The 24,121-nt window shown below is 41.2% G+C and overlaps 1 protein-coding gene across 4 annotated transcripts in view; it reads right to left on the reverse strand.

The window, feature by feature from the left end:
• The window catches only part of pak1 (p21 protein (Cdc42/Rac)-activated kinase 1), a 61,204-nt gene that overhangs the window by 20,162 nt on the left and 16,921 nt on the right, over positions 1 to 24,121 (reverse strand). For 2 of the 4 annotated variants that reach the window (XM_075472980.1, XM_075472978.1), the window contains 2 exons: positions 5,158 to 5,377; positions 319 to 413 (listed from right to left, as the gene is read on the reverse strand). In XM_075472980.1, the coding sequence (XP_075329095.1) occupies positions 319 to 413; positions 5,158 to 5,350 (288 nt within the window). In that variant the 5' untranslated portion in view covers positions 5,351 to 5,377. Of the gene's footprint in view, positions 1 to 318; positions 414 to 5,157; positions 5,378 to 8,362; positions 8,440 to 12,616; positions 12,699 to 24,121 lie in introns of those variants that run through there. The other 2 variants (XM_075472981.1, XM_075472979.1) reach the window with 2 other exon arrangements.

Below are 24,121 nucleotides of genomic sequence, written 5' to 3' on the forward strand. Positions count from 1 at the left end.
AGGAAACCACGTGCACGCTCACATACACAGCTTTTAACTCCCAGCTAGAAGAGCTTTGTCAGGCGGATCAAGTGAGTCAGCTGAACAAGGCGTCTTTGTCCAACGTGATTATTCAAAAAGGTTTATTTGCCAAGTATGTATGTGTGTCTCAAGCTCACAGACCAACACACACACATGCACACAACAATGAACGCGGGTCCTTTGGTAAGCAATTAAAGAATGTAAGCATAGCAGTTACCAAACACACACCACAGGCGTACACTGCGGTGGCTTTAGCAGGAGCATTACCACATGGATGACAGCACCACAGATACTCACTGTAAACTCCCCGGTAACAGCATCAAAGCCCACATGGATGGTGTGTTCAAAGTCAGACGGCAGAGAAATCTCTGGACGCTCCCTCTTCTTATAGGCTGAATCAAACAAGAACAAAAAGAAAGAAAGAAAAAAAAAAGACAGATTGATGATTTTCTGACCATCTCAGAACAGCCACACACAACTTAAATTACATTAAGTGCTTTATTTCAGTGTAATTTCATTTTCAGCCAAAGATTTCCTCGTAGGTTAAATGTTTACAAACTATCCAACCCTGAAGGCCACAGAAGCAACTTTTATCAACGAAATTTGATATGGATTACCAGTGCACACCAGTAACCACTCCGGTGAGTTGATTATTTTGAAAACGGACGTTTATTGTGCTTTTACGGACCTTTTTGTACATGCACATGACTTGCCGTTCTGAAGCAGGTTGAGATGAATCAAAATTAGGCAAATACCAGAGACAACAGTAAACATCAAAAAAGGGGTGAGGGGGGTTCTAAAACATTGCAGACGACTCAGAAAAGAGGCTTAATGTTGAAAATACCGCAGTTATCCTTTAAATGGATCATATGAATCTATTGTGAAAGAGATACTAAGAGATCAAAGTGTCATAAATCCAGAGAGAAGCAGCGAAAAGAAGGAAAATCTGAAGCAAGAGGAGAAACAAGTTCAAGACACAAGAGAGATAATTAGAAAAAAGAAAGAAAAACAAATGCAAAATGCAGAAAAATACAGCAAAAGTTTAAAGTAAAAGGAACCGATTTACAGAGAAAGATGACAAAGAGACGCCATCTGTGTGAGATGATCCTCTGGGAAATCAGACCTGCACTGAGATTCACAGACAGCAGAGTCTCCTGGGACGATAAGTGATGCAGAACCACCAGCATGATGTAAAGCATTGTGGGTAATCTGTGCCTGAATCCGTACACCGATGTTGTCCGTAAACAAAAACTTGTACGAGTTTGTTCCACCAGAGTTGAGCTTAAGTTCATTTGGATGTAAGAAAGTTAAAAGCTTCGTTACACAATCAGCAACGACAAGAAGATAAAACGGAATAAATTATGCAAAAGCAACATTTAAAACAAGAATTCAAAGGAGGTTAGTTTGCTTTCTGGTGGGAAGTTGAAAATTAGATAACTGTCAGGAGAAAGACCCGAAACAGCCATTTAAAAGAAAAAATAAATCCATCTTCCATGAAACAAAGACCAGAGTAAAATGAATAATTCACATCTCCACTGGTTGGAGCACTTTATCAACACTGTAACTTTCAGACATCCCGTCTCCTGCGGTGTATGTTCCCGACACATCTCCAGCATCATGACCGGGAAAAGAACTGAAACAGAGTTCCTTACATCCACAACAGCTTCACGCTCTGATTGGTCATCGACGTGAAGGGGACGGAGGATGAAAACTGTCCGCCTCGTTACCTTAGCGACAGTCCTGACGGTATTCGCCTGTTACGATACCGACTGACCGCGCCAAAATGTTACGGGAACGCGATTAAATCCAGAAAAAGAAAAAAAAACGAGTGAACAGGCTTTCACAGACTTTGACGGGTCAGACAATAATTTATGTTTTGGTCCTACGTTTAAAAACGTTCTAAAAGACGCTTTAAATCAGATAAAAGACGCTTTCACTCTGACCAGAAAGAGTCGCAGCAGAAAATGCTAAATGGAGCTTTTAGATAATCACACAATGGTTCACCATCATAATAAATATATGAAACATTGATGTGAGTAGATACTGTAAATATTTAGGATACAGCTGAGGCATCTTTTATATAAAGACCAAAGACGCGATGCCTCATTAAAAGGAAATTCTTGCACTTTTCCACCTCTTTCCCATTTTTCCCCTAATTGACCGATTGACGGGGACAAAACTCTATGAAACCGGATTCTAAGATGAACAAGAACAATCTAAATGACTACATGGTTTGGCCATAAAATGTGTCAAAGTAACAGTGTTGGTTTTTTCACTGACAGGTTCAGATTGTAAGATGTATGACAACTTAAAGAAGACATTATCTCCCATTTTTACACGAGCCGACACGATCTCCGGAGGTATCTTCGTGCAATGTCGGCATCATCATCAATTAGTGCAATTGCTCCTTTTTAACCCATTAATTTACACCTCCATTCAATCTGATCAATTCAACTTTATTAAGGCATGAGGCAGCAATAGTCTGAAAGTTCAGTCCACACAACCAGCTGACAGAAAACTACTGGACTGACAGTTTAGATCCTGAATATGTACATTTCCCTCATCTGCAGCTGGACCATGGAGACAGAATCTCATCACCAGTCATGTGTTCAACGGCCAAGTTGATAAAACACAGTTCAGAATACAACGGCCACTGATAGGCTAATAATTCCTCCGACATATTGGCTCCACTGTCACTCCTTTCTGTGTTTTCAGTTTTTAGCAGCAAACATTGAGAACTGCTGCTTATATGGCCGTTATTTCACTGATGTTTGCTTTAATAACGCTGTGCTGATGCTGCATTCTAGTACAAATGGGAAATCTGAATCTCCAACTTAAGACCAACAACACCAAGTTGAAGTCAGATTTCCTTGTTGGGATAAAAAGAGCAATTTTAGATTTTTTTTTTTTTTTGCTTTGGTTGAATTATATAACTAATAGTGAGAGAAGGAACAAAAGAGTTTTAAATTTTGAGCTACAGGAAATGCAGCATCATCTGAAGTTAAGTTGGTCAGTAATGAGGACAAATGAGCTGGATAACTATGTAAAAGGAACATAAGCATCCCCTGAAAATCTGAAAGGTTCACTAAATGTCACATTTTCGGACATATTGGGGCCAAAACTAAATGTCAGGGTTGGTTTTTTTAAGTTAGCAGTGACTTCAGACACACAAATATACCCTCTAAACACAGAAAATAAGTGTTTTATTCTTAAAATGTCCCCTTTAAATACAGTTTTTTTCTGTTCTCAGTTGTGTCGTCCCTTCCAGTAGCCGTGTTATTTGTGCGGGGCGGTTTGTTATCTTATGCTCACAAAAGAAGTCACATAGATTCTGAGACAGCAGGCTGCCGCTTTACTTCCACATGGCTGAATTTTCAACCATTTCCCATTTCTTATTTCAATGTAGTGGCCACCTCTTTTGATCCATCTGTTTACACCAAAGTAGAGCAGTAATCCTGTCATTTAATCCACTCATTCTGATTATTGTTCATGTGTCATCTCCCACAGCTTTTCAGAGCAAGACTTTTCTCCTTCAGCGAGGCTTCAGACCTCAGGAATCCTTTCCGACTTTATTCTGGAATATCGTGGCATTCTTGTTCAATAGGAGTCCAATTGGAAAGATATTTGTGCTCACACCCAACTGGAAGGGAAAGAGGCTCAGATGGGAAAATCCTGATTTTCTTTTTTTTTTCCAGTGCAAAAAAAGCTTCCTAAACAGACTGAAGAACCTCAGAGAGGGAACAGCGGGTTGAAACATGCTGCAGCTGTGAGAAAATAAGGCCAGACGGGTGTAATCTTTATTATACTGCTCTGATGCACAGAGGGAGGCTGAAAAATGTGGAGGCAGACACACCGAGGAGGTTGCTGACTGCTGAATCTGTTTGTCTGAAAACTTGATTACAAATTCCTCAGCTAAGGACTTTAAAAATAGTTTAAAAATGAAAAAGTGTAACTGAGTAATGGATGATACTGCTGTTAAAGCACTATGATCACCATTTGGTCACCTCATGCAAATACACAGCAACTTTTATTTTGCACTAATGTTTCAACAAGAACAATAATTAAGACAGAAAAGGCTCCAAGTTGAAACCAAGGTGCATTACTATGTTAAAAATGACTCTTCAATAGTTTCAAAGTACTTGGACAAAAAGCAAATATCTTGTGTGAGGTTGAGCTCTGATGGCAGTACGATGATGAGAGGTGGCAAAGAAATCTAATGTCAGTTAATAAGTTTGGAGTTTATGCACATTTTCACTTAAATGGTAAATGAAGTGTACTTATAAAGTGCCTTTCAAGCCACATTCACCCATCCACTCACACACTGTTACAGCACATACTCTCATTCACACAGAGACGCATCTGTTCAGCGTTTAGTCCAAGGACACTTCGACATGCGGTCCAGGGGAGCCTGGAGTCAGATGACTGCTCGTCCTCCTGAGCTACACTCACCCCATAAGCTCCTCAGCACATAAATAATATTACAGCAACACTAGAGAAGTTTGTGAACCTTAAACTATGTGCTTCTGACTCCAGCTGAAGTACACTGAAGGTTAACGGAAGGTTAAGCATCTTCCCGGGCCCGAAGCTGCCCAAAAGCGCCCGGGTGCTGAGACACCACAGTTTACCACTTTGCTTTACGGGGTTCTTGACATTTTTGTGGGCTTCTGATGGCGTCTTTGTTCCCTCTTCACCATGACAAATGTTCACACAAACTCACGTGTATGGCTGTGCGTGTGCAGGGCTCACACAGACATTTACTGTTATGATGCAGGTGTTACACCCCACAACTGTAGGGGGACAGTCCACAGCTGCCTCATGCACATTCAGGACAGGAGATTGGATCGGAGAGTTTTTTAATTGGCTCTGTATGAATTGGACTCATTTGGAATTTAATTAATTGGATTTGACTGGATCATGACTTGAAGAGCCTTGAGATTAAATTTTTGTGATTTGGTGCTATATAAAACTAAAACTGAACTGAACTGAACTGAATTGGTGGTGTGTTTGCAGAGACACAGACCTCTGTTTTGTTTATAGGCTGCACTGAGACACCAGCCAATGACAACCCACAGGTGAGGAAAACAATAAAAACATACCAATCAGCTCAAATTGTGACTCTGTGGTGTCAGCACTCACTTTTACCGCCTCCTCCTGTCAGGATGAAGCGAATCGAACGGTCTTGCTTCTTCTTGTCCTCTGGGTTTGGTGGGAGGGGCTTGGAGCCGTGGTTGAGGGGGGCGGGATCCTTGTTGCAGGAGCCAATCATGGTGCTGGTGTTTCTCATGGGCGGAGCTGGGGGCTTGTCCTCGACCTCCCCATTATCAGACATCTTCAGATAGGCTGCAGCCGACCGCTCCTGCACAAAAACAGACCAATCAGAGGAGACACGGTGAGAGGAAGATGAAGCAAACCAAACAAAGACGCTCAACCAATAAATTATCAACATATTCAAATATTTTAGCAGTTCACAGACACACAGTGACTCCTAAAGAGGATTTATTTCGTGTCACCATCAGTAAATAAGACGCAAACTTCTATTCATTCTGATTAAAATCACCTAGTGGACTTTCACGCAAAAATTCCTTTAACCATATCTCAGATATTGATTGACAAATCAATTTATTTCTGTCCTTATACTACAATTCAAAAACTGCACTCCAATTTTCTTTAGATTTCTTTACATTTTGTACGGCACTTTAAATGCTCTTGAAGTTTGTTCCTGAACTTCACAATTTTTTATTAAATTCTTATATAATTTGATCTATCAAGAGGCTTTTTATGGGTGAATGTAATAAAATAAATTGTAAAATCCTCCAAAATATAAAGGCTTATAAAATAAATCTGAATGTGGGTATAGCAGCAAACAGCTATTTGCTACATAAATATGTAGTTGAGTCACAACAAATTTTAGCAACAAATGAGTGTTGTAATTCATAAAATGTTGGCTATTTTATTCACAATTTTTTTGGTTTTTCTTGCTGGATTTTATTTAATTTCATTGATCTTTTCATCTTTTTTTGCAAACAACTTGATAGATTTGATATGAACACAGATTATTTTTGCATTATCTGAGATTCTGATCCGAGATGTCGGTGCATTACACCATTAAAATATATAAAAACCTTAAAAATAAATAAAGTAAATAAGTAGTTTACATTTCCAAACAGCTTCCATTTGCTCATTGAGAGTCTGTATGTCTATAAACACTAAAATGACTAAATCACAGTGTGATCGTGTGTTTGTACTGAGCTAAATGAGTCTTGGTCAACAGATAACAAACAAAACCACGCTCACACACTTCGTCGTGCTTGTACAACCTGCAGCACACTCACAGCTGAGAGGCAAAAATGGACATTTTAATAACAGGCTTTGTCAACAACACCCCAACTTAAAAATACACACAAACTACAGGCTAACTTGATCTGTTAAATCCTTCAGTGAACACAGACCCATGAGGAGGATCTATGTAGGTCAGAGCTACACCAAATAAATCAACACACACACACACACACACAAATATATAGAAGGAATATTATGATACATAAATACTGAGGTCAGGTTAAGAGAACTATATTAAGAATAATTTAAAGGGGACATACAATGTAAAGAAATTACGTCTAAAAGTACGTCACTCCTTAAATTGACTCCACCTCCTCAGCTAAGCCCCGCCCACTCATATCCACCCTGCTGGACGGATGAAGCCAGCTTCTGGTGGAAATGTTCTGCTGTCGGCTGTACTGAGGAGCATGCATCTTCCATCTAGCAGCAGCCTCAGAGGATATCAGAGCCCAGTGGATAAACTCTATCTGAGGCTAATGTTACAGCAGAGCTAGCTAAAGACTGTTTATGTGCAGCAATCACTTTTCATCCCACTGTTTTAACAACGTGGTCCAGTTCAACGCTGCACTGATGAAACTGAGCCACAACTAGAGAATTGGAACTGATCTGAGAGCCTCCGTATCTGAGAAATAATTCCTCTTGGTTTATTTATCGATTTATGTTTTCCTTTAGCAGCAGCTAACGCTAACAGCTTAGCTACTGAAGATGGCGTACACCGACTTCTAAGGAGTTATTGCTGTTACTTTCTGAAAGATTGAACATCATTGACACCACATTACTTTGTTAACTGAAGCTTTCTAGTCGAACGGTTACGTTCTGTAATTCTGGACACTAAAACAGACATCTCTCCTCATGATGCACTCAACATTGTTCTCCCATTTTTTAGCTCCTTTGGACAGGTTTGGGCACAGGAATTGATCCCATGTGTAGCCTTAATCAGCCACACGATGGGGAAGTCCAGTCAAATAAATTCTTGAGTGGAAATTGATCCAACATTTACGTGGCCTAAATACTGTGTGTACTCTGCGAGGTTGAGCTAAACAGCTCCAGTGACCAGGTGTGCTCTGCATGCTGGAGTATTAGGAACACAGCTGCATGTACTACTGATGGACTGAACTGGATTTATTTTTTGCCATATTCAGATAATCAGCATTGAGTAATTTATTGTAGTGCGCTTAGCTTTCTCAGTGTGGCTGTGGATATATTTTATTCTACAACCGCCACTGGATGTTGAATAAATAAATGAGTGAACTCAGATCGCTTAACTTTTCGTTATAAAACAACTTGAAACACGAAGAAACCGTCTTTTCTGGGGATTCTCAGTGAAAATAAATAAACTACAGGTGTGAAAATAAGCCGGTTTTAGTCCCTTTTTGGGGTGAGGTTCCATCGACACAGGAGCTTTTTATTCCTCAAACTGCAGCAGCATATTCAGACCTGACTGAGCCACAATAATCTGACAACATCACCAAGCATGCAAACTTTTCCACAGCTTCAGGAGACATTACACAGCTGCTTTCACAAGCTTAGAGGCACTGGTCGTGACTAAAACTGGTCGTAATATGTGAAATCAGGCTGAGAGGGCTGTCAGAGATTGTTTGTTCAAAGCAAAGGACCAAAAAGGGTCACTACACAAACTAACTGCTTCGAACTCCGTCCCCTCTCACGGATGGAAGTTTTTCCCCTTTTAAAATCTCATATTTAACCCAACAACCTCCTAATCAAAGGCTGCTCTGTTTACAGAGGCGTGATGGCATCGTGCACATGATGCCTTTCTCCCCTACAGGCAGGTAAAAAGGAGGAAAAAGGAAAGAAAACAGCCCAAAATCAAATTCTTCCGGCAGCAGAAGGATTTGAACATTTTCTTCACAAAACAGGCAAAGCAATAATCAGCATTTTAAGAGATAACAGCAAGCACATTTTTAACATTTTGGCTCCCAGATTGATTTAAAATAACTAAAACTGTTGCCGTTCCCTTCACAGAGCAGCTGGTAGATCTTACCTTAGCAGACAAATGAGCAAAGACACAAAAAAGCCTTCAATGTGAGGAGAAAATGTTGAATCCACTGAGAGTTTCAGTCCAGAGAGACTGAGACTGTGAGACCCTGTCAGCTTTGGACCAAATAGTGATGACAGTGTGATGTCACAAGGTGAGTCAAATGAGGAAGTGGGATGTACAGTAATCACACACACACACACACACACACACACACACACACACAGATTGGAGAGGCAGTAAAGCTTACAGCCATCCCCAAACACCCAGCACAATAAACACACACACACAGAAAGTCACACAAACATAAAGGGAGGGTGTGTGTGTTTACACTCATTACACACACAAACAATCCCCGTTTAAAAGGAAGTGACGGTGTCCTTGCCTTTGTTGTCTGTCCTTCTTCGCTCAAGAGGAGACAGCAGAAGTCTCATATTTCAGACACTGCTGTCAGTTTCAGCAGAGACCCGTTTCCAAACAAACCCACACACTGTCTGCTTTGTGTGACACACACACACACACACACACACACACACACCTTTTACAGAGGGCATAAATCACCTGAATGAGTTTCAGAGGGTTTTCCAGACCGCAGCAAACAGAAACCGTCCTTAAAACAAGTCTTTCTCACCTTAGAGCCTTAAAGGAGAATTCTGGCCATTTTACAAACGTATCCCATCTGTTGGAGACCCAGGAAAGTTTGCCAAAGGGAAAACCGCGAGAAATGTTCATGCCCGCTGCGCAAAGTTGTCCAATTGTGCTGATTTCCATGAAAGCGGGCTCTATCGGGGAAGCTTTTAACCTTTCCTGAGGCTCTGAACGTGTATCAAAATACTTTTGACCGAATTGGCTGTGGTGTCAGTAGCAATACAATTCAACCCAGGGGCTAACCATACCGTTAGCTAGCACAGACATGATACATTTTGAGATTTCAAAAACAGCGCACCTACCTCTCTCAGCTTCCTAATCCACAGGCGTGCGCACAAATTGATCGCCGAAGTCATACATTATAGTATTCCAAAATTGTCTTTTATGGTTACCCCCTGGGTTGAATTGTATTGCTACTGACACCACGGCCAATTCGGTCAAAAGTATTTTGATACACGTTAAGAGCCTCAGGAAAGGTTAAAAGCTTGCCCGATAGAGCCGGCTTTCATGGAAATCAGCGCAATTGGACAACTTTGCGCAGCGGGCATGAACATTTCTCACGGTTTTCCCTTTGGCCAACTTTCCTGGGTCTCCAACATATGAGATATGTTTGTAAAATGGCCGGAATTCTCCTTTAAAGTTTGCCACCTGGACAACATGCCGAGCGTTTTGGTCGCATGATTTTTTGGGTTCTGGAGTCTGTTTGTAAAGAGTTGTAACCACCACACGCAGTCGGGTCAATCTCCCATTCAGAAAATTAGAAACACATCAGACAAAGATCAGAAGCACATGGTGGATGTTTGCTGCAGCGTCCTTTAATGAGTTTTAATCTAAGGATTGGCTTTTAAATAGGTGAAAGAAAGCTTTTCTCATTCCCCTCAAACTATCCGTCTTCCCGGCCCAGAATAAGCACATTACCGTCATAAAAAGAGCGTTCCTTATCCGTCTAAAGCCGAGTCTTTCCCTGTGTTGTGCCGCATGCTTGTGAGGTGCTTGTTTAGTCTGTGCCGTGGAAAGGTCTTCGCTGCACTGGACTGCATCTACGACACGGCTCAGCTTGTGTTGGAGAGTTTTATCCCTCTGCTGAACCAGTTTCCCTCTCAGGGCTTCTCGGGCAGTTTCTCAGACATTCCTCCCTTGTATAGAAAGACAATATTAAACATGCTTATCTTTTGCCGTTCTGTTTGAAGGGGAGTCATTTATTTGCCAACATGACAAAAGTTTGTGTATTCACAGGCTTGAAAAGCTTTCCTTTCACGTTTTTGTTCCAACCCAAATGTGCGTGTGTAGAGCACGGATCAAAGCTTATTTTCTTTTGCATCCTCTCCTGTGATCTTGCTGCTAAGCTTCACCAGGTTGATGCATGCAACGAAAGTCTCTTCTTCTTGGGTTTGGATTTCAACTCTGTGTCTTCACAGCCTCAGATGAAACCAAACTTTACTTTTTATTTGAACCTTTTTATTGTTTCCTTTTTTAAAACAACAAACTATAAATTAAAGGTTATTTCCCCTTTCTGGAATTAAAACTTAAAGGGGAACTGCGGTATTTTCAACATTAAGCCTCTTTTATGAGTCGTCTGCAATGTTTTAGAACCCCCCTCACCGCTTTTTTGATGTTTACTGCTGTCTCTGGTATTTGCCTAATTTTGATTCTTCTCAACCTGCTTCAGAACGGCAAGTCATGCGCATGTTTAGAAAGGTCCGTAAAAGCACAATAAACGTCCGTTTTCAAAATCATCAACTCACCGGAGTGGTTACTGGTGTGCACTGGTAATCCATATCAAATTTCGTGGCGAAAAGTTGCTTCTGTCGTGTTTTATTTGACATTTTGTACTGGATGTTCGTTGATATTACTCCGCCACCGCAAAGAAAATAGTGCGAGCATGAACGAGCCGCCAAATAAAACACGACAGAAGCAACTTTTCACAACGAAATTTGATATGGATTACCAGTGCACATCAGTAACCACTCCGGTGAGTTGATGATTTTGAAAACGGACGTTTATGGTGCTTTTACGGACCTTTTAGGACACGCACCATACTTGCCGTTCTGAAGCAGGTTGAGAAGAATCAAAATTAGGCAAATACCGGAGACAGCAGTAAACATCAAAAAAGCGGTGAGGGGGGTTCTAAAACATTGCAGACGACTCAGAAAAGAGGCTTAATGTTGAAAATACCGCAGTTCCCCTTTAAGTGGATTTGGTTTAAAGTGCAACCAAACACAAGCCAAGAAAACTTGTAAATAAACAAGTAAAATAAATGTACCATTTTTTTTTTTTGTACAATCTTCCCCCACTTTCTCTGACAGTGACACAAAATACCTTCAAATTGACTCCAAAGTAGAAATGAAAATCCTCCATTTGGGGAAAAAGTCTTTGCTTTTGATCACATTTGATCACCAACTATAACAGATCATTTTGTGTAAACGTAACATTGATGAAATTCAGCACTTAAAAAGTTGCCTTTCATGCACAAAGTTAAAGAGAAAATCTTTTATAAAACCCTTTCCATACTTTCTCTGTGGGCTCATTTCAGACTTGTGGACCAAAATCTTTATTCAGTGAGGAGTTTTTCCAGCTAGAGAAGTTATAAATGACCGAGCTGAAGCTACCGATGATGGCTCTGAGCGACCTCCTCCCCTGTTCGTTCATTAGATCTGTGACACGAGTAACGGGTTTGGTACGTAATCACTTCAAACCACCTCATGTTTTAGCTTTTCACAAATAATCACACAAATTTAGATAATAACAAGCATCATTTAGTATTATTTAATGAGCAACAACTCATCGTTGCCACACATAGCAACAAGACACAAAACTTAGAAGAGAGTACAAAAGGTCATGGAGTTAATCCGTTAATCTCTCATCGCTTGTTTAAATCTTATGTTCAGCTGACTCAGCTATTTAAAGTATAACTATTCCTCAGCTTAATGTAGTTTCAGTATGTGCGCATGGCAGAAAAAGAGGGTTAACCAAAGGTTTAACTAAATCAAACACCATATAAAGAGTCTTTGTTTGCTTTGCAGAGCGACAGTGGTCTCACACACGGCATTTTCACTGCAGGGTTTGTTTGAAGACTGTCTGAGAGATGAGAAAATATCACAGTGTCAGAGGACTGAGATGATATCCCGAATTACAAGGCAAACCCTGACAGGACGATTACAGCGTGCCCCACTGAGTCACAAGTTTCCTGAGCTGTCACATCCATTTCTTTTTCATCAGCTATAAAAACCACTCTTCGTCCATCTCACTTCAGACTACTTGATCCAGATCCTGAGGAGCGTGATTCAAAACCTTCCAGTCTGCGCTGTGGGCAAACACTTCGGAGACATAGATATTAGATCACTTTTGTTTTCTAGTCCAGTAATTAATGAGAAGAAAATATCCTTTATCGCAGAGACAGGTGATAATCCTGTGATTTTCACTTGAAGCAAACCCCGTATTACTCAGAGATATTCATGAGAATATTGATTAGCAAAGCTTTTAAACATCATAACAGCTCAATAACAGCTTTTTAACCTGAAACCAAACACGTCAATGCTGTCTGGATCAATGCGGCACGGCTTCACAACTCTGGTCTCAAAGCAGTCGACACATTGAATAAAACTCGTTTACCTGGACCTTCACCTCGGTCCTTCACCTCGGTCCTTCACCTCGGTCCTGCTCTTGGTTATCCATTTATTGCTATATATCAAGGCTTACATTATGGATACATACAAATGTGCGAACACATCTCAAGAGACAGCTGCCATCATGTGTCAGCACTTCCTGGGGAAGCTGTATCAGCCTCTGCAGCCAAGTTTACTGGAAGAAGCCTTCACACACACACAGCCATCCATGCATGCATTACCCCTCTCCTACACATACAGTGTGTATAAAGAATTTAAATGCAAGTCATTGCATGAACACGGCACACGCTGCTGCATCTCCCCCTGCAGTCTTTCCCTTTATTCTTGCTTACAAATGTTTAAAAAAAGCTTTGGGAAACAGCATTGCATATCCTGTTTTTTTCCATCATACCAGACAGAACCGAGCATAAAGTTGTGTTGATCTCTGGAGAAACGTGAGATCCATATAAATGGGTCCAAACTGTCCCAGTTTTATCTCATACTGCTCATTTGTGTCAACAAACATCCTTTTTATGGAATGACTGTGTACATCTTTCATGAAATGATTGTAAATACATCATAACAAATGAAATCTGCAGCGCTGTGTATTTCATCCTCACACACACATAAACATATCCAGTGATAACCAGGCTGCACTCCATCCTCATCAAACCATTTCTACTGTCACCTTGGGCCAATATTTTACATCTAATAAGTCGTCATGGTGAATCAATTAAAGTTTTTTAATCAGTAGTTTGCGTTTCCAACATTGGCAGCAAGGTGGAGGCATCAAATCAATTCAGATCAAATCAAGTTAGCGTCTTTTTCCTCGCGTCTGCATGGGCTTCATTCTCAAGTGCTCCAGTTTCCTCACACAGCCCAAAGACATACATGCATCTTAGGTTAACTGATGACTCTACAGCACAGTGACATTATAAGTCAGCATGTTAACATGGTTTTCTAAACCGGAGACCCCCACAAAATGCAGTTGTCGCTCATTTTAACCCTGCATGTATACGCTTAACTAAACTCAAATGGGCCAAGGAGGTGCTCAAAAGTTTCACCTTCTTGCATCTTTTTGTAAAAAAAAAATAAGGTGTAAGTGTATATTAATTCAGCTGAAATCCAGATAAAGCTGCTCTGATTCACATATTTTTCAGTTTCTTTTGTAAGACGGCGAAACTTTTTGGAAACTGTGACTGAAAAACAATCTATTAAGATTACGTGATAAAGGGGAACTCCGGGGCATTTGAAGCGCATTTCCATTGCTAGAGGTTGTCAAATACTGACAGTAGGACACAGACTGGTGCAAATCTGTGCTCCTTGTGTGGAGATCGCGCTGTTCGCACAGCATGTCATGCTAGCCAAATACGTGGTGGCTAAGGGGCAAGAGCTAAACTCTCCACGTAAAACAACAACTTGCACACTGCAGAAACGTCACACCACTTTATAAACCATCCGACAATAAAGTCACAAGCCTTACCATCAAAACCATATGCATGGTTCTCACATTACTGGCATGGGGACGTTACAAAACAACTTTATAAACAGCATGTCACTTACCGGTTGTCGGTATGCTCGCGCATGTGAAAGCCCAAAAGAGTCAATGGACGATAATCCCATATACAAAACAATTATCTTCTCTAGAAAAACTGCGTTCAAGTATTTAAAACATTACAACAATATTACTGGGCATGTATTGTTGTAATGTTTTAAATACTTGAACGCAGTTTTAAGTAAGTTAAAGCTATACTTCTATGATCTCCCACAGAGAAAGTTTGAGGAAAACAGAATAGTTTCTCGTACATAAACAGCGCTGCCGTGTCAGACATACGTCAGTCGATGATCCTATTCTGCTCCCGTGCACGTATACTGATAAAAGGACGAGGGTACGGTTAAATGGCCAACAATGTTAGCTGTGTGATGGACTGGTGGCCTGTTCAGTATATTTCCTGCCACTCAGCCAATTCCAGCTTAGATTGGCTCAAATACCATCACCATGAACGAGGTAACGTGGATAAAGAAAGGAATCAATAGTTTAAATATCTCTGGACTCATTTTAAAACCGGTAAAATTATTATCTTTTAATAATTAATGGAAATGGTTCAGTTTCCTCACAACAAGAAACTCTTTTAAAAGGCGCACCAGTTTCTTTCCTCAGTCTAAAAAGAACACGCATGTTTGGTTTTATAATGAATAATCTGAAATGTTACAAATAATCTCTTTATGAGAGCTTTGAGAAGGTACTTCTGGAACTTTTATAACACTAAATTATTAAAGCGTTGGATTAAACCGTGTCCACAAACATATGTGGGCAGTAAGGGGTTAAACATTTAGCTGAGCTTGCACACCCAACTAGCCCAGGAGAGCTATGCAACTCCAGGCATGGGAAAGCCACCGCCTGGCTGCTCCTGGAGCATTGTTGCATGCATTGTTATTACAAGTGCTAAACACTGTGCTGCGAGTGTTGAGTGCACACGTGACAATTTCTGAGGAAGGATGGGAAGAGATAAACAGGAAAAAGAGGAAAAAGACCACGTCATCGCGTCATATTCTGAGGACAGCTGTTAAATGGGAGAGAGAGAGACACGGAGATGATGAGACACCAGATTTTGTTTCGTCTGTCTGCAGTCGACTCCAACATCACGTTGCCATGGTGATGAAACAAACCCCAAGGCGCAGACTTCAAATGTATATTTTAACATATTTTACAGACCAGATTTGACAGCATGCATGGACAGAAGTACACGAATAGCACACAACCTCGTCTATTTTCAAGTTCAAATAGACACACTCATCTGAACCACACCCAGCATATAATTTGGGTCTTTGAAGTTACAACCTCTGGAGAACCCCTTGTTTAGGCGGTGCATCCTGTGTGTTCCTCTGTATTCAAGACACCATATCGTTTCGAATATTGTTTGGATTTTATTTCACTGAAAGGATTTTCAAAACATTATTCTGTGTGTGTCAAAACCTGATTGGTCTTATTTGTCTGTGCCATGAAGCACCACACAGACAGGTTAATTTACTACTAATAATACCCACAATGCAGTTAAATCCCACCCAGACACCATCCTGCTGCTACAAAAACTAATTTCAGCACCTAATGCGAAGCAGTCTACAGCTGAAAATGGTCCCAGAGAAACCATTACACCTGACTAATGAAACTTAGTGACCAGCTTTCAAGCTTTATTAAGTATTAAATGACTCCCAGAGACCAAGTCCTTAAAAACAGCATTTTTTTTTATTGGTAAACATCGAAAAAAAAGTTACTGCAGATACCCAGGTGCACCCAGCAGAGACATGGCAGCACTCAAAAGCTGAAATTGTTTTCTGGATGTTCAGTGCAAAGCTCGAGTCTTTTTTGTCAGGTGGTAATCAGTGTGTTTGTGTTTGTGTGGAGAGGAGACAGATGGTAATTTTGAAGACAAGGACGTGGCCAAACATATAATACATGAGGAGAAACAGAGAGAAAGCAAGAGGAGAGGGGGATGGTGCTTTTCTTCTGCATGAAAGGAGGACAAGACAAGCCTGAGTGGGACGTGGAAAGAGACGGAGAGAGGGAGGAAGACGGGGTGTGATAGAATAAAAAGACGACATGGGCAGTGAAAGGAAAAAGTTAAAAAAAAAAAAGAGTGTGCGAGCAAGTAACAGACTGTGTCTTGGCAGGGGGCATACACACACAAACACACACACACACACACACACACAAACACACACGCACACGCACACACACGCACACAGTGTGGAGGTGTTCAGTGCCTTGCCCAAGGGAATATCAGAGTTTAGGTAAAGACAGAGCAAAATCCCCTATTGAATGTCACAAGCCTTCTCATTTTACCCACAATCCATTGTGTTTCAGGGTTGTTCCCAGAGGTCGGCTCAGATTACGATGCTCGTGTTGATCCTCAGTCATCCAGGTAACTTTAAGAGCTTCAACAAGACCAACCTGACTTCTCTTTCTTGGTTTTTGTAGACGCTTCACCTCTCAACAGGTTCTTCAGCTCTCCTGTCGAATGAGAGGTGGAAGTTCTTCAAGAACCGAGAAAAAGAAGTCCATTTGACTTTATTCAAGATCTCAGATTATGTCCTCGGAACAAGACAGCAGAGGGAGAAGTCTTCAGTTTTCAGGCTGACATCTTCAGCGTATGTTAATACGATAAAATCATCTTGGGCAGGGCGATGAGGAAAACACGGCTAAGTGCTAAGGGACAGAAATTAGAAGATCTCTATACCGCCCAGTGCAGGCCTCAGCTAACAAGCCTACTGATTTACATTTAAATGTTACCTTGTGTTAGTTCCACTCAACTGGCTGCTTTCTGCTGAGATGCTGTCTCATTGTGACGTTGGGCTACTGTGGTAAGCTACTTGTATTTGGCTGTACTTTATACACAACACACAGTATTTATATATACACTTTCAGACGTTTTTCATCCTCTTTGCATCTCAGTTTCTCCAGTTTCTTCCATCAAAACAAAGCTAAGTGACTAATACTAAATAAATAATAAATAAATAATGCAGAATGTAAGCATGTCATTTGGCATTAATACTGAAGAAGTAACGAGCAAATTACTTTTGCTTTGAGAATTTTTTGTAATCAAGTTATTTGAGTTACTTGAGGGTTCATTTCTAAGACCTTTTCAGAGCACTTTGGACCCGAACACGACCAAAAACCGTAACAATACAGAGCAAGTTTCTCCTCTAGCGCTTCCCAAACCTTTTAATTCAGTTATTTAAATGCAGCCATGTTAAATGCCATTAATCAAACGGCAGTCGTAACACAAGTGTCAACGATGAATGCATCTTTTCTAGCTCACAGTCTAAATCAGCAGGAAAGCAGCATAGCAGCACAGCCTAGGAGACAGAGGAGACGAAGCCATGATTCACGAGACAGTCACAGGCGTCCGAGTGGCTTCACATGCACATTTACACCCGACTGGAGCATCCAGACCGAGCTGCGTCTTTTAAATAAATCCATTTTAGTTGACTTTCAAGTCACGAGGAAGTGGTTGAAGCTTCCAGGTGATTTTTAGAGCAATGTGGCACCAATTTGAAAACAAGAAAGAAAGAAAATTAAGGAGCCACATGTTCTTTATAAATAGAAAGAACATGGCCACAATTTAATGGCAATTTGTTTTGTGCTCTCCTTAAAATTGTATTCTGACAGAAAGATTATTAAATTAAGACAACAGACATCATAATATTGTCAATGTCTTCTGATGGAACATCTTCTTTTATGGTTTTATCTATAATTACTTTCTCAGCTAGTGAAAATCATCCATTAATAATTCTTGACTTGAATGCACAGGATGCGATCCACTGTCTGCCTGTCTGCCTCTGTGCATGTGTCTGTGTGCAACACATTGATTATGCAGGTCATTTTAAGTGAAGCATCTCATCCCAAACCCCACCCAAACACACACACACACACACACACACACACACACACACACACCTGCTCCACACAACCATCTGTTCGGCCCCGCCTCAGCACTTTGCCTTCGGGGGCCAACTCCAGCCACAGTGTGTGTTTTCAGGGGATCTATGCAAATTAAAAGATCATTAAGATGTTCTCTCCCTGCTCTGCATGCTCGCTAGATCATTTCATCACATTAAACGATTCACGGGCGGCTGCGGCTCAGGAGGTAGAGCGGACTCGAGTGTTATGGGTCGAGTGGAGGCCGGATGTTCGAGGGACAAAGATATCTAAATGTTAAACCTGTCGTCAATCAACCATCCTTTGAGTGGTAGGACGAAACCAAGCAGCAAACGTCAATGTTAGCGTCAAAGCTCTTAGAAAAAAACGTGGGAAAGAAGGTCAAGTGTGCAGGAGAAAAGCTGAGGAAGAAATCCAACTGCAAGGCTGGAGGGACAGGGAGGTCATCAACCATTTCTGACTGATTAAACAAGAAGCAACTGCAAAACTTTACTGGGTCAGGATTATGATCCCAGCTGTGCTCGCTGTCAAGCCGAACAAGCGTCACGGTTTCGTTTCACGTTAGTTTCTGACAGTTTTAGGAGAACAATCAGTGATGTCCCTCTGACAGCAAGAAATAAAAGACACAAGCCCCTTTCACACTGCCAAATAACCCGCGTTTAATCTGCGAATTTAGCGTGTCCGCTGTTGCGTTCACACTGCTGACCCGGGCTGCCGCGTCAACTCGACTCACCTTTCGACCCGCGTCGGACCCTAGTCTTTTTGCCGAGCCGAGTTTGGTGTGAACGCAATTGTCGGACGTGGGCGTGGCGTGAGGAGTTTAAAAGACAGAATGGACAGCCGATTCAGAACAACAGCGACAGGTGAGGACAAGTTTTACTCTGTTTTACATCAAGTTGGAGACATTTTTGAAGATGGCCAACTGGAGAGACAAGGAGGTCCGCGAGCTCCTCAGCCTCCGAGCAGAGGACGTTATTTTCCGCCACATTTCGGGGACGGTGAAAGATGGACCTCTGCTGGAAGGGCTGGCGAGAAAGATGGGAGAGCGCGGTTTCCCACGCAGCAAGACGCAGGTGACCAACAAACTGAAGGCCATGAGGAAAAAGTTCCATGTTGTTAATGACCACAACGGCAGGAGTGGCAGAGGGCGAGAGGACGGGCCATATTTTGACATGTGCCACGCCATCTGGGGAGGAAGCCACTCTGTATTTAACCCTACCTCCGACGCATGGCTTGTGCCTACGTCAGTGTACACGCCCAGCATTTTCTGTGTTTCGTGTGACGCTCTGCCATTAGGCAACGCCCCCTGAACTCGGCTTCAGGCGACACGGGTCACCAACACGCCAAGCGTTCACATTGCTCGACGTGGGTCGGAGGTGCAATTTGGACCCGCTAAGGTAGCGGGTCTCAGTGTGAAAGGGGCTACAGACATCAAATTCTGTTTTTAGACATTAAATCGTGATTTCCTACCTTAAAACGTTTAGATTCTGCAGAATAACTACTTCTTTGGGCTAAACGCAGCACGTGAGATGCTTTCTGTTACCTGGAGGAACTTGGTGCCTCCTCTGTTCAGCTTGCATCCGTCTGTCTGCCGTCTCGTGTTTCCTCTCACTGCTAAACCAGAAACTATTCAAACTGACAGTCCTGCGATATTAAACTGTTCATACAGCCAGGGTCTGATGTCATGTTTCTTGTTAGTGGGCAAAACTTCATAATAAAGCTCAGCTGAGCAAAGCCTGATTTAATATAGAAAAAGAAACAGAAATAAAAGCAGAGCGCTTGGTTTGAAGGGAAATTATCTTGACACGAACCAATCCTCAGGGCAAGAATAAGACTTTAAACCAACAGAGCATGAAAAAAAAAGGTAGAAAGAGAAAATGTGAATTCAAGGTCACTGAGCAACATACAAGACTTTCAGCGTTTTCATGAGATTTTTCAGTCAGACGTACGATGAGAAGTTGAGAAAACAAACAGGAAACAAACGTAAGAATTTGCTCTTTTTATTGATCTCACATGATATTAAATTGAATATGTTTGAGTTCTGGATTTACTTGTTGGAGGATATTTTGACCGTTTTTTTAAGCTTTTCTGCCATCTTCTGAAGCAAAAGGTTTAAACAGTCAAACAATGTCTAAACGTAACGGTGAGTTACAGACTTATATATTCTGTTAAATCGTGGTTTCAGGCATCTCAGTGACTGATATTTGATACTCACAGCAGATCAAGGACATTTAACTAAAGAATAATCACCAACATGGACTCCAGCGTGACACAACACACTGTACATACTGTACACGACAAAATCCAATAAAGGGCTAAGACACTCAAACGTACTTACACATGCAGAGCCTCATATAATCAATACTGACATGGACTACAAGGTAACCACAAGCCCCCCTAGAGGGGGACCTGATGTTCCAGCTCTGTACATCCCTTAAGACAAATTAGAAGAAAAGCTCACTGGCCTTCAGTTTGACCCGAGGAAAGTGTTTAAAGGAAAAACGAATAAAGTGCCTTTAACTCGGTTATCTCATTGCTTTCCTGTCATGTCGCGCAAACGTAAAACAAGTGGCATGTCATGAATCGATCACTAATTTGGATCCTGTTTATTTCAGATTTAAATAATAACAGTAAAGAGGATTTTAGTTGGACTGTATCCTGAGATTGAATTTGTTGTGATTTGGCTCAGAAATCAACGAGGGACATGTGAGACTTGGTTTATGTAAACTGGCAGATTTACTCTGTTTAATGAGTTGGAGTTACAACCACCTGTGATGGCTGCATGCCCACAGGTACAAAAATAAAGGGGTTGAATTAGCATAATTAAACAAATGTTATGTAATCCAGTGGTTCAGCTGGTACAGCAGATTGTCTGATGAAGGCTGATGGTTCAATACAGAGAAAGAGCGTCACATTTTTCACATCTTTGCACATTTATCTTCATAATATCAAGCTGGAAACACATTATTCCTTCTGGCATTTTTGCCCAGATGTTTCTTTTTATAGCAGGTTCATTTGTAGCTGCATTTTGAGAACAAGCTTTCATTGTCTGAGAAATGTCCCGGCAGCTGTAAATTCCTTGAATCCTTGACATTACATCAAAAGGGAAGCGGTGCAAAGTGTTTTCCAGCAACTTGAATAACACCTCGATATGTTGTCCTGATCAAAACACAACAGAAAAGTGTGACGTATGAAGACTATCAAACTAAAGACCTTCTCGGTCAGGTTCTGTGACTACGACTCAGTCTGTGATTGATCCGCTGTCTGTTTTACAGGAAACTGAATGACTGGAGGGGGAAATACAGACAGAAAGGTATAAATTTTACTTTAACTATACAGAAATATGTGTTTGGAGTCATGGACGGTCATAAAAAGATTAATTCACAAATTTAGTTGTGATAAAAAGACATTTTCTTCATTTTTGTGACACACGGACGGTTGATTTTACACATAATCAGAAAATAAACTCTCTGACTGTGAGTCTGACATAATGCTAAAGGTGTGAATCAGAGGCTCTTGCTGGTCAGTGTTGACTCACCGTCTGTGGTGATGGGAACACAGCAAAGGACCTGGCTGGTTTTACAGGAAAAATAGGGGCTGAAGCTGGAAAAGCTTGAAAATACCAGGACAGAGGGGGAAAGGGAGGGGAGGAAGGAAATGGAGATTAGAAATGAGCAAAGCAAAGATGGAAAAAAATTAGACAGAAGATAAAGTAGAGAAGCAGCAAATAATACAAGTGCTTAACATTAGTTAAGAGTGATAATATTTACTTAAATGTTAATTATTTCTGTTGAATTCAGAGCTGCACATTACGAATGTTAATATTTCAAAGCTGACGTGTCCAAATTTGAACATTTGTGACATAAAACAGTGAAACGAATGATCGGCTTTGATTAAAAATGTTCTGTTATCAGTTTCTTCTGATAACTACAAACAGGGAGGAGAATACACATCTATCTGTGCTCCTGCATCAGGACATCCAGGAACATTTCCCACATTTACACACTTTTCACTTGTAGAAGTTGCACAATAAAGCGTTAAGCGTCCCAGCTGCTGCAGAGAAGAGCAGCAAAGAGGTTCAGTGAACAGAGGATCAGAAGGAGAGTGGATCTGTTCAGTCCATACAATCCCCAGTCACCGATCCGTTTAGATCTGAACAACAAGAGAAAACTGTAGGCAAAGATGTAAAGGGGGCAAGACTGAACGGAAGAGGACAATGTGTAGCATTTGATGCGTTCCCAGGGTGCACTGCAGTGCCCGAAGCGGCAAGTAGTCCATCCTCAACACACACAAACACTGGGGTAAAGCAGATAAATCAGCCGTGAGGTCCAATGGATACAGTCATGGGGAATGAGGTTTTTACAGTCCGGTCAATATGAAGCTGCAAGAGTGTGTGGGTGTATTTTCTATAACATTTTACACACGGTTCAGGGCGTGTCCCCTTCATTCTTGCTTTTTGAGGGAGATTTCTTGATAGAAGTAACTCACACGGATGCATTTAAGCTGTCAGTGACAGTGTCGCTGTGTCTTTTTACCGCCGTTTTTCTCTGTGTTTTACTCGTCTCCTCAGCCCTCACGCTGTTTAATCTCTCCAGAGAATTTTCTGCTTACATCTATTCATCATGTGAATGTGTGTGTGTGTGTGTGTGTGTGTAAGTATGTGAGGGAAGCAGTAATTTTCAAAAGATTTTTAAAGAGATTGAATGAAAAGAAGAATGAAGCAGGAATCCAAACAGTCCGAGTTTTCCAACAAAGGAGGCGAGTGTGAAAAGAAGGCCGAGACAAAAAGAGTACAAAAAAAATGGAGAGTAAGGGGAGCAGCAGGGGGAGAGACGCAGTGAAAGAGCAGAAAACAAGATGAGTGAGAGACACACTGGTAAACAGAGGAGGAAGGGGGAAGTGGGAACATAAAGAGTTTTTAATCATACCTGATTCTTACAGCTATGTCTGCGGGACCAGAGTTTAAAAAAGTTAAACTTTTACTTGATTAAAAAAGGAACCTAGTTGAAAAAACAAAGCAGAAAGGCTGGTGAACCCCCCCTGCAAGCCTCAGTGGACATGCATTTTATCCTCCTCACCTCAGCCATCACAGACAATTCCCCCCATGAACCAGGCAGATAGTTTTGGCTGAGAAGCAGAGAGGGTGCAACACCATCCATCTCTGCTCACATCAAACATCTCGTAACCTTTTACTGACGTCTGCTTTCTCAACTTTCAGGCATAAATGCGGAGCTTTGGTGTGTGCTCTGCTACATTACAATAAAATGGAGGGGATGCGTGTGATGTCATCAGAAGTGCGACCACTCTGAGGTTTTCTTTTTACGAAACCTGAGAGCCAGCTGGATCTGCAGGGAACACATTTTCTCTCTCAGATTCTGTACTATACTTTCATTTTGTCCATGTTTACGGTCGTCTTCACAAAACCCTGAATAAAATAAAAATCTCTACACATCCAGAATGTCGACTCTTTTGTCACCTTAATTTCGCTGACAAATCCTTCTTCTTTGATGTCCGACCAATCGGGTTTTGCTTTGCTAATTTTCCAGGTTTGAAAATGAGGTTAATTTAAACATAAACATGAGGAAATTATGGCCAGATATTAATTGGTTATACTCCCAATCCCATGACAAACCACGTAAGCAGCCGTGTTGAACGTTTCGCCACTCAAGGGCTGAGTCTAGGTGGTATACAGACATAGGTGCATCATCTCTAAAGGAGTTCAGCTGCTTTGCTGGAGAAACACATATAATAATATATATATATATATATATATATATATATAAAATAACCGCAAATAATTTTTTTTCTTTTTATGTCCAGATTTTATACAGGGTGGATCCATGTATGGATGTTTGAGCGTGTGAACTGAGTGAAATGTGATTCTTCCAAGGCTAGAATGAGCTCAGCCCAGCCCTGAAAACGCTGACAACACACATAATCCATCAACTTCGGATTACACACACAGCTGGAGGCAGTGGTACTCCCGACTCAAAGTTATTACATGCACGAAACTCACTGTAACGTCTCTGCACTGCACACGCATAAGCTCATTCTCAACTTAAACATTTATAA

This window comes from Odontesthes bonariensis, chromosome 9 (genome assembly GCF_027942865.1).
Source record: "Odontesthes bonariensis isolate fOdoBon6 chromosome 9, fOdoBon6.hap1, whole genome shotgun sequence".
In the NCBI taxonomy this organism is placed as follows: Eukaryota; Metazoa; Chordata; class Actinopteri; order Atheriniformes; family Atherinopsidae; genus Odontesthes; species Odontesthes bonariensis.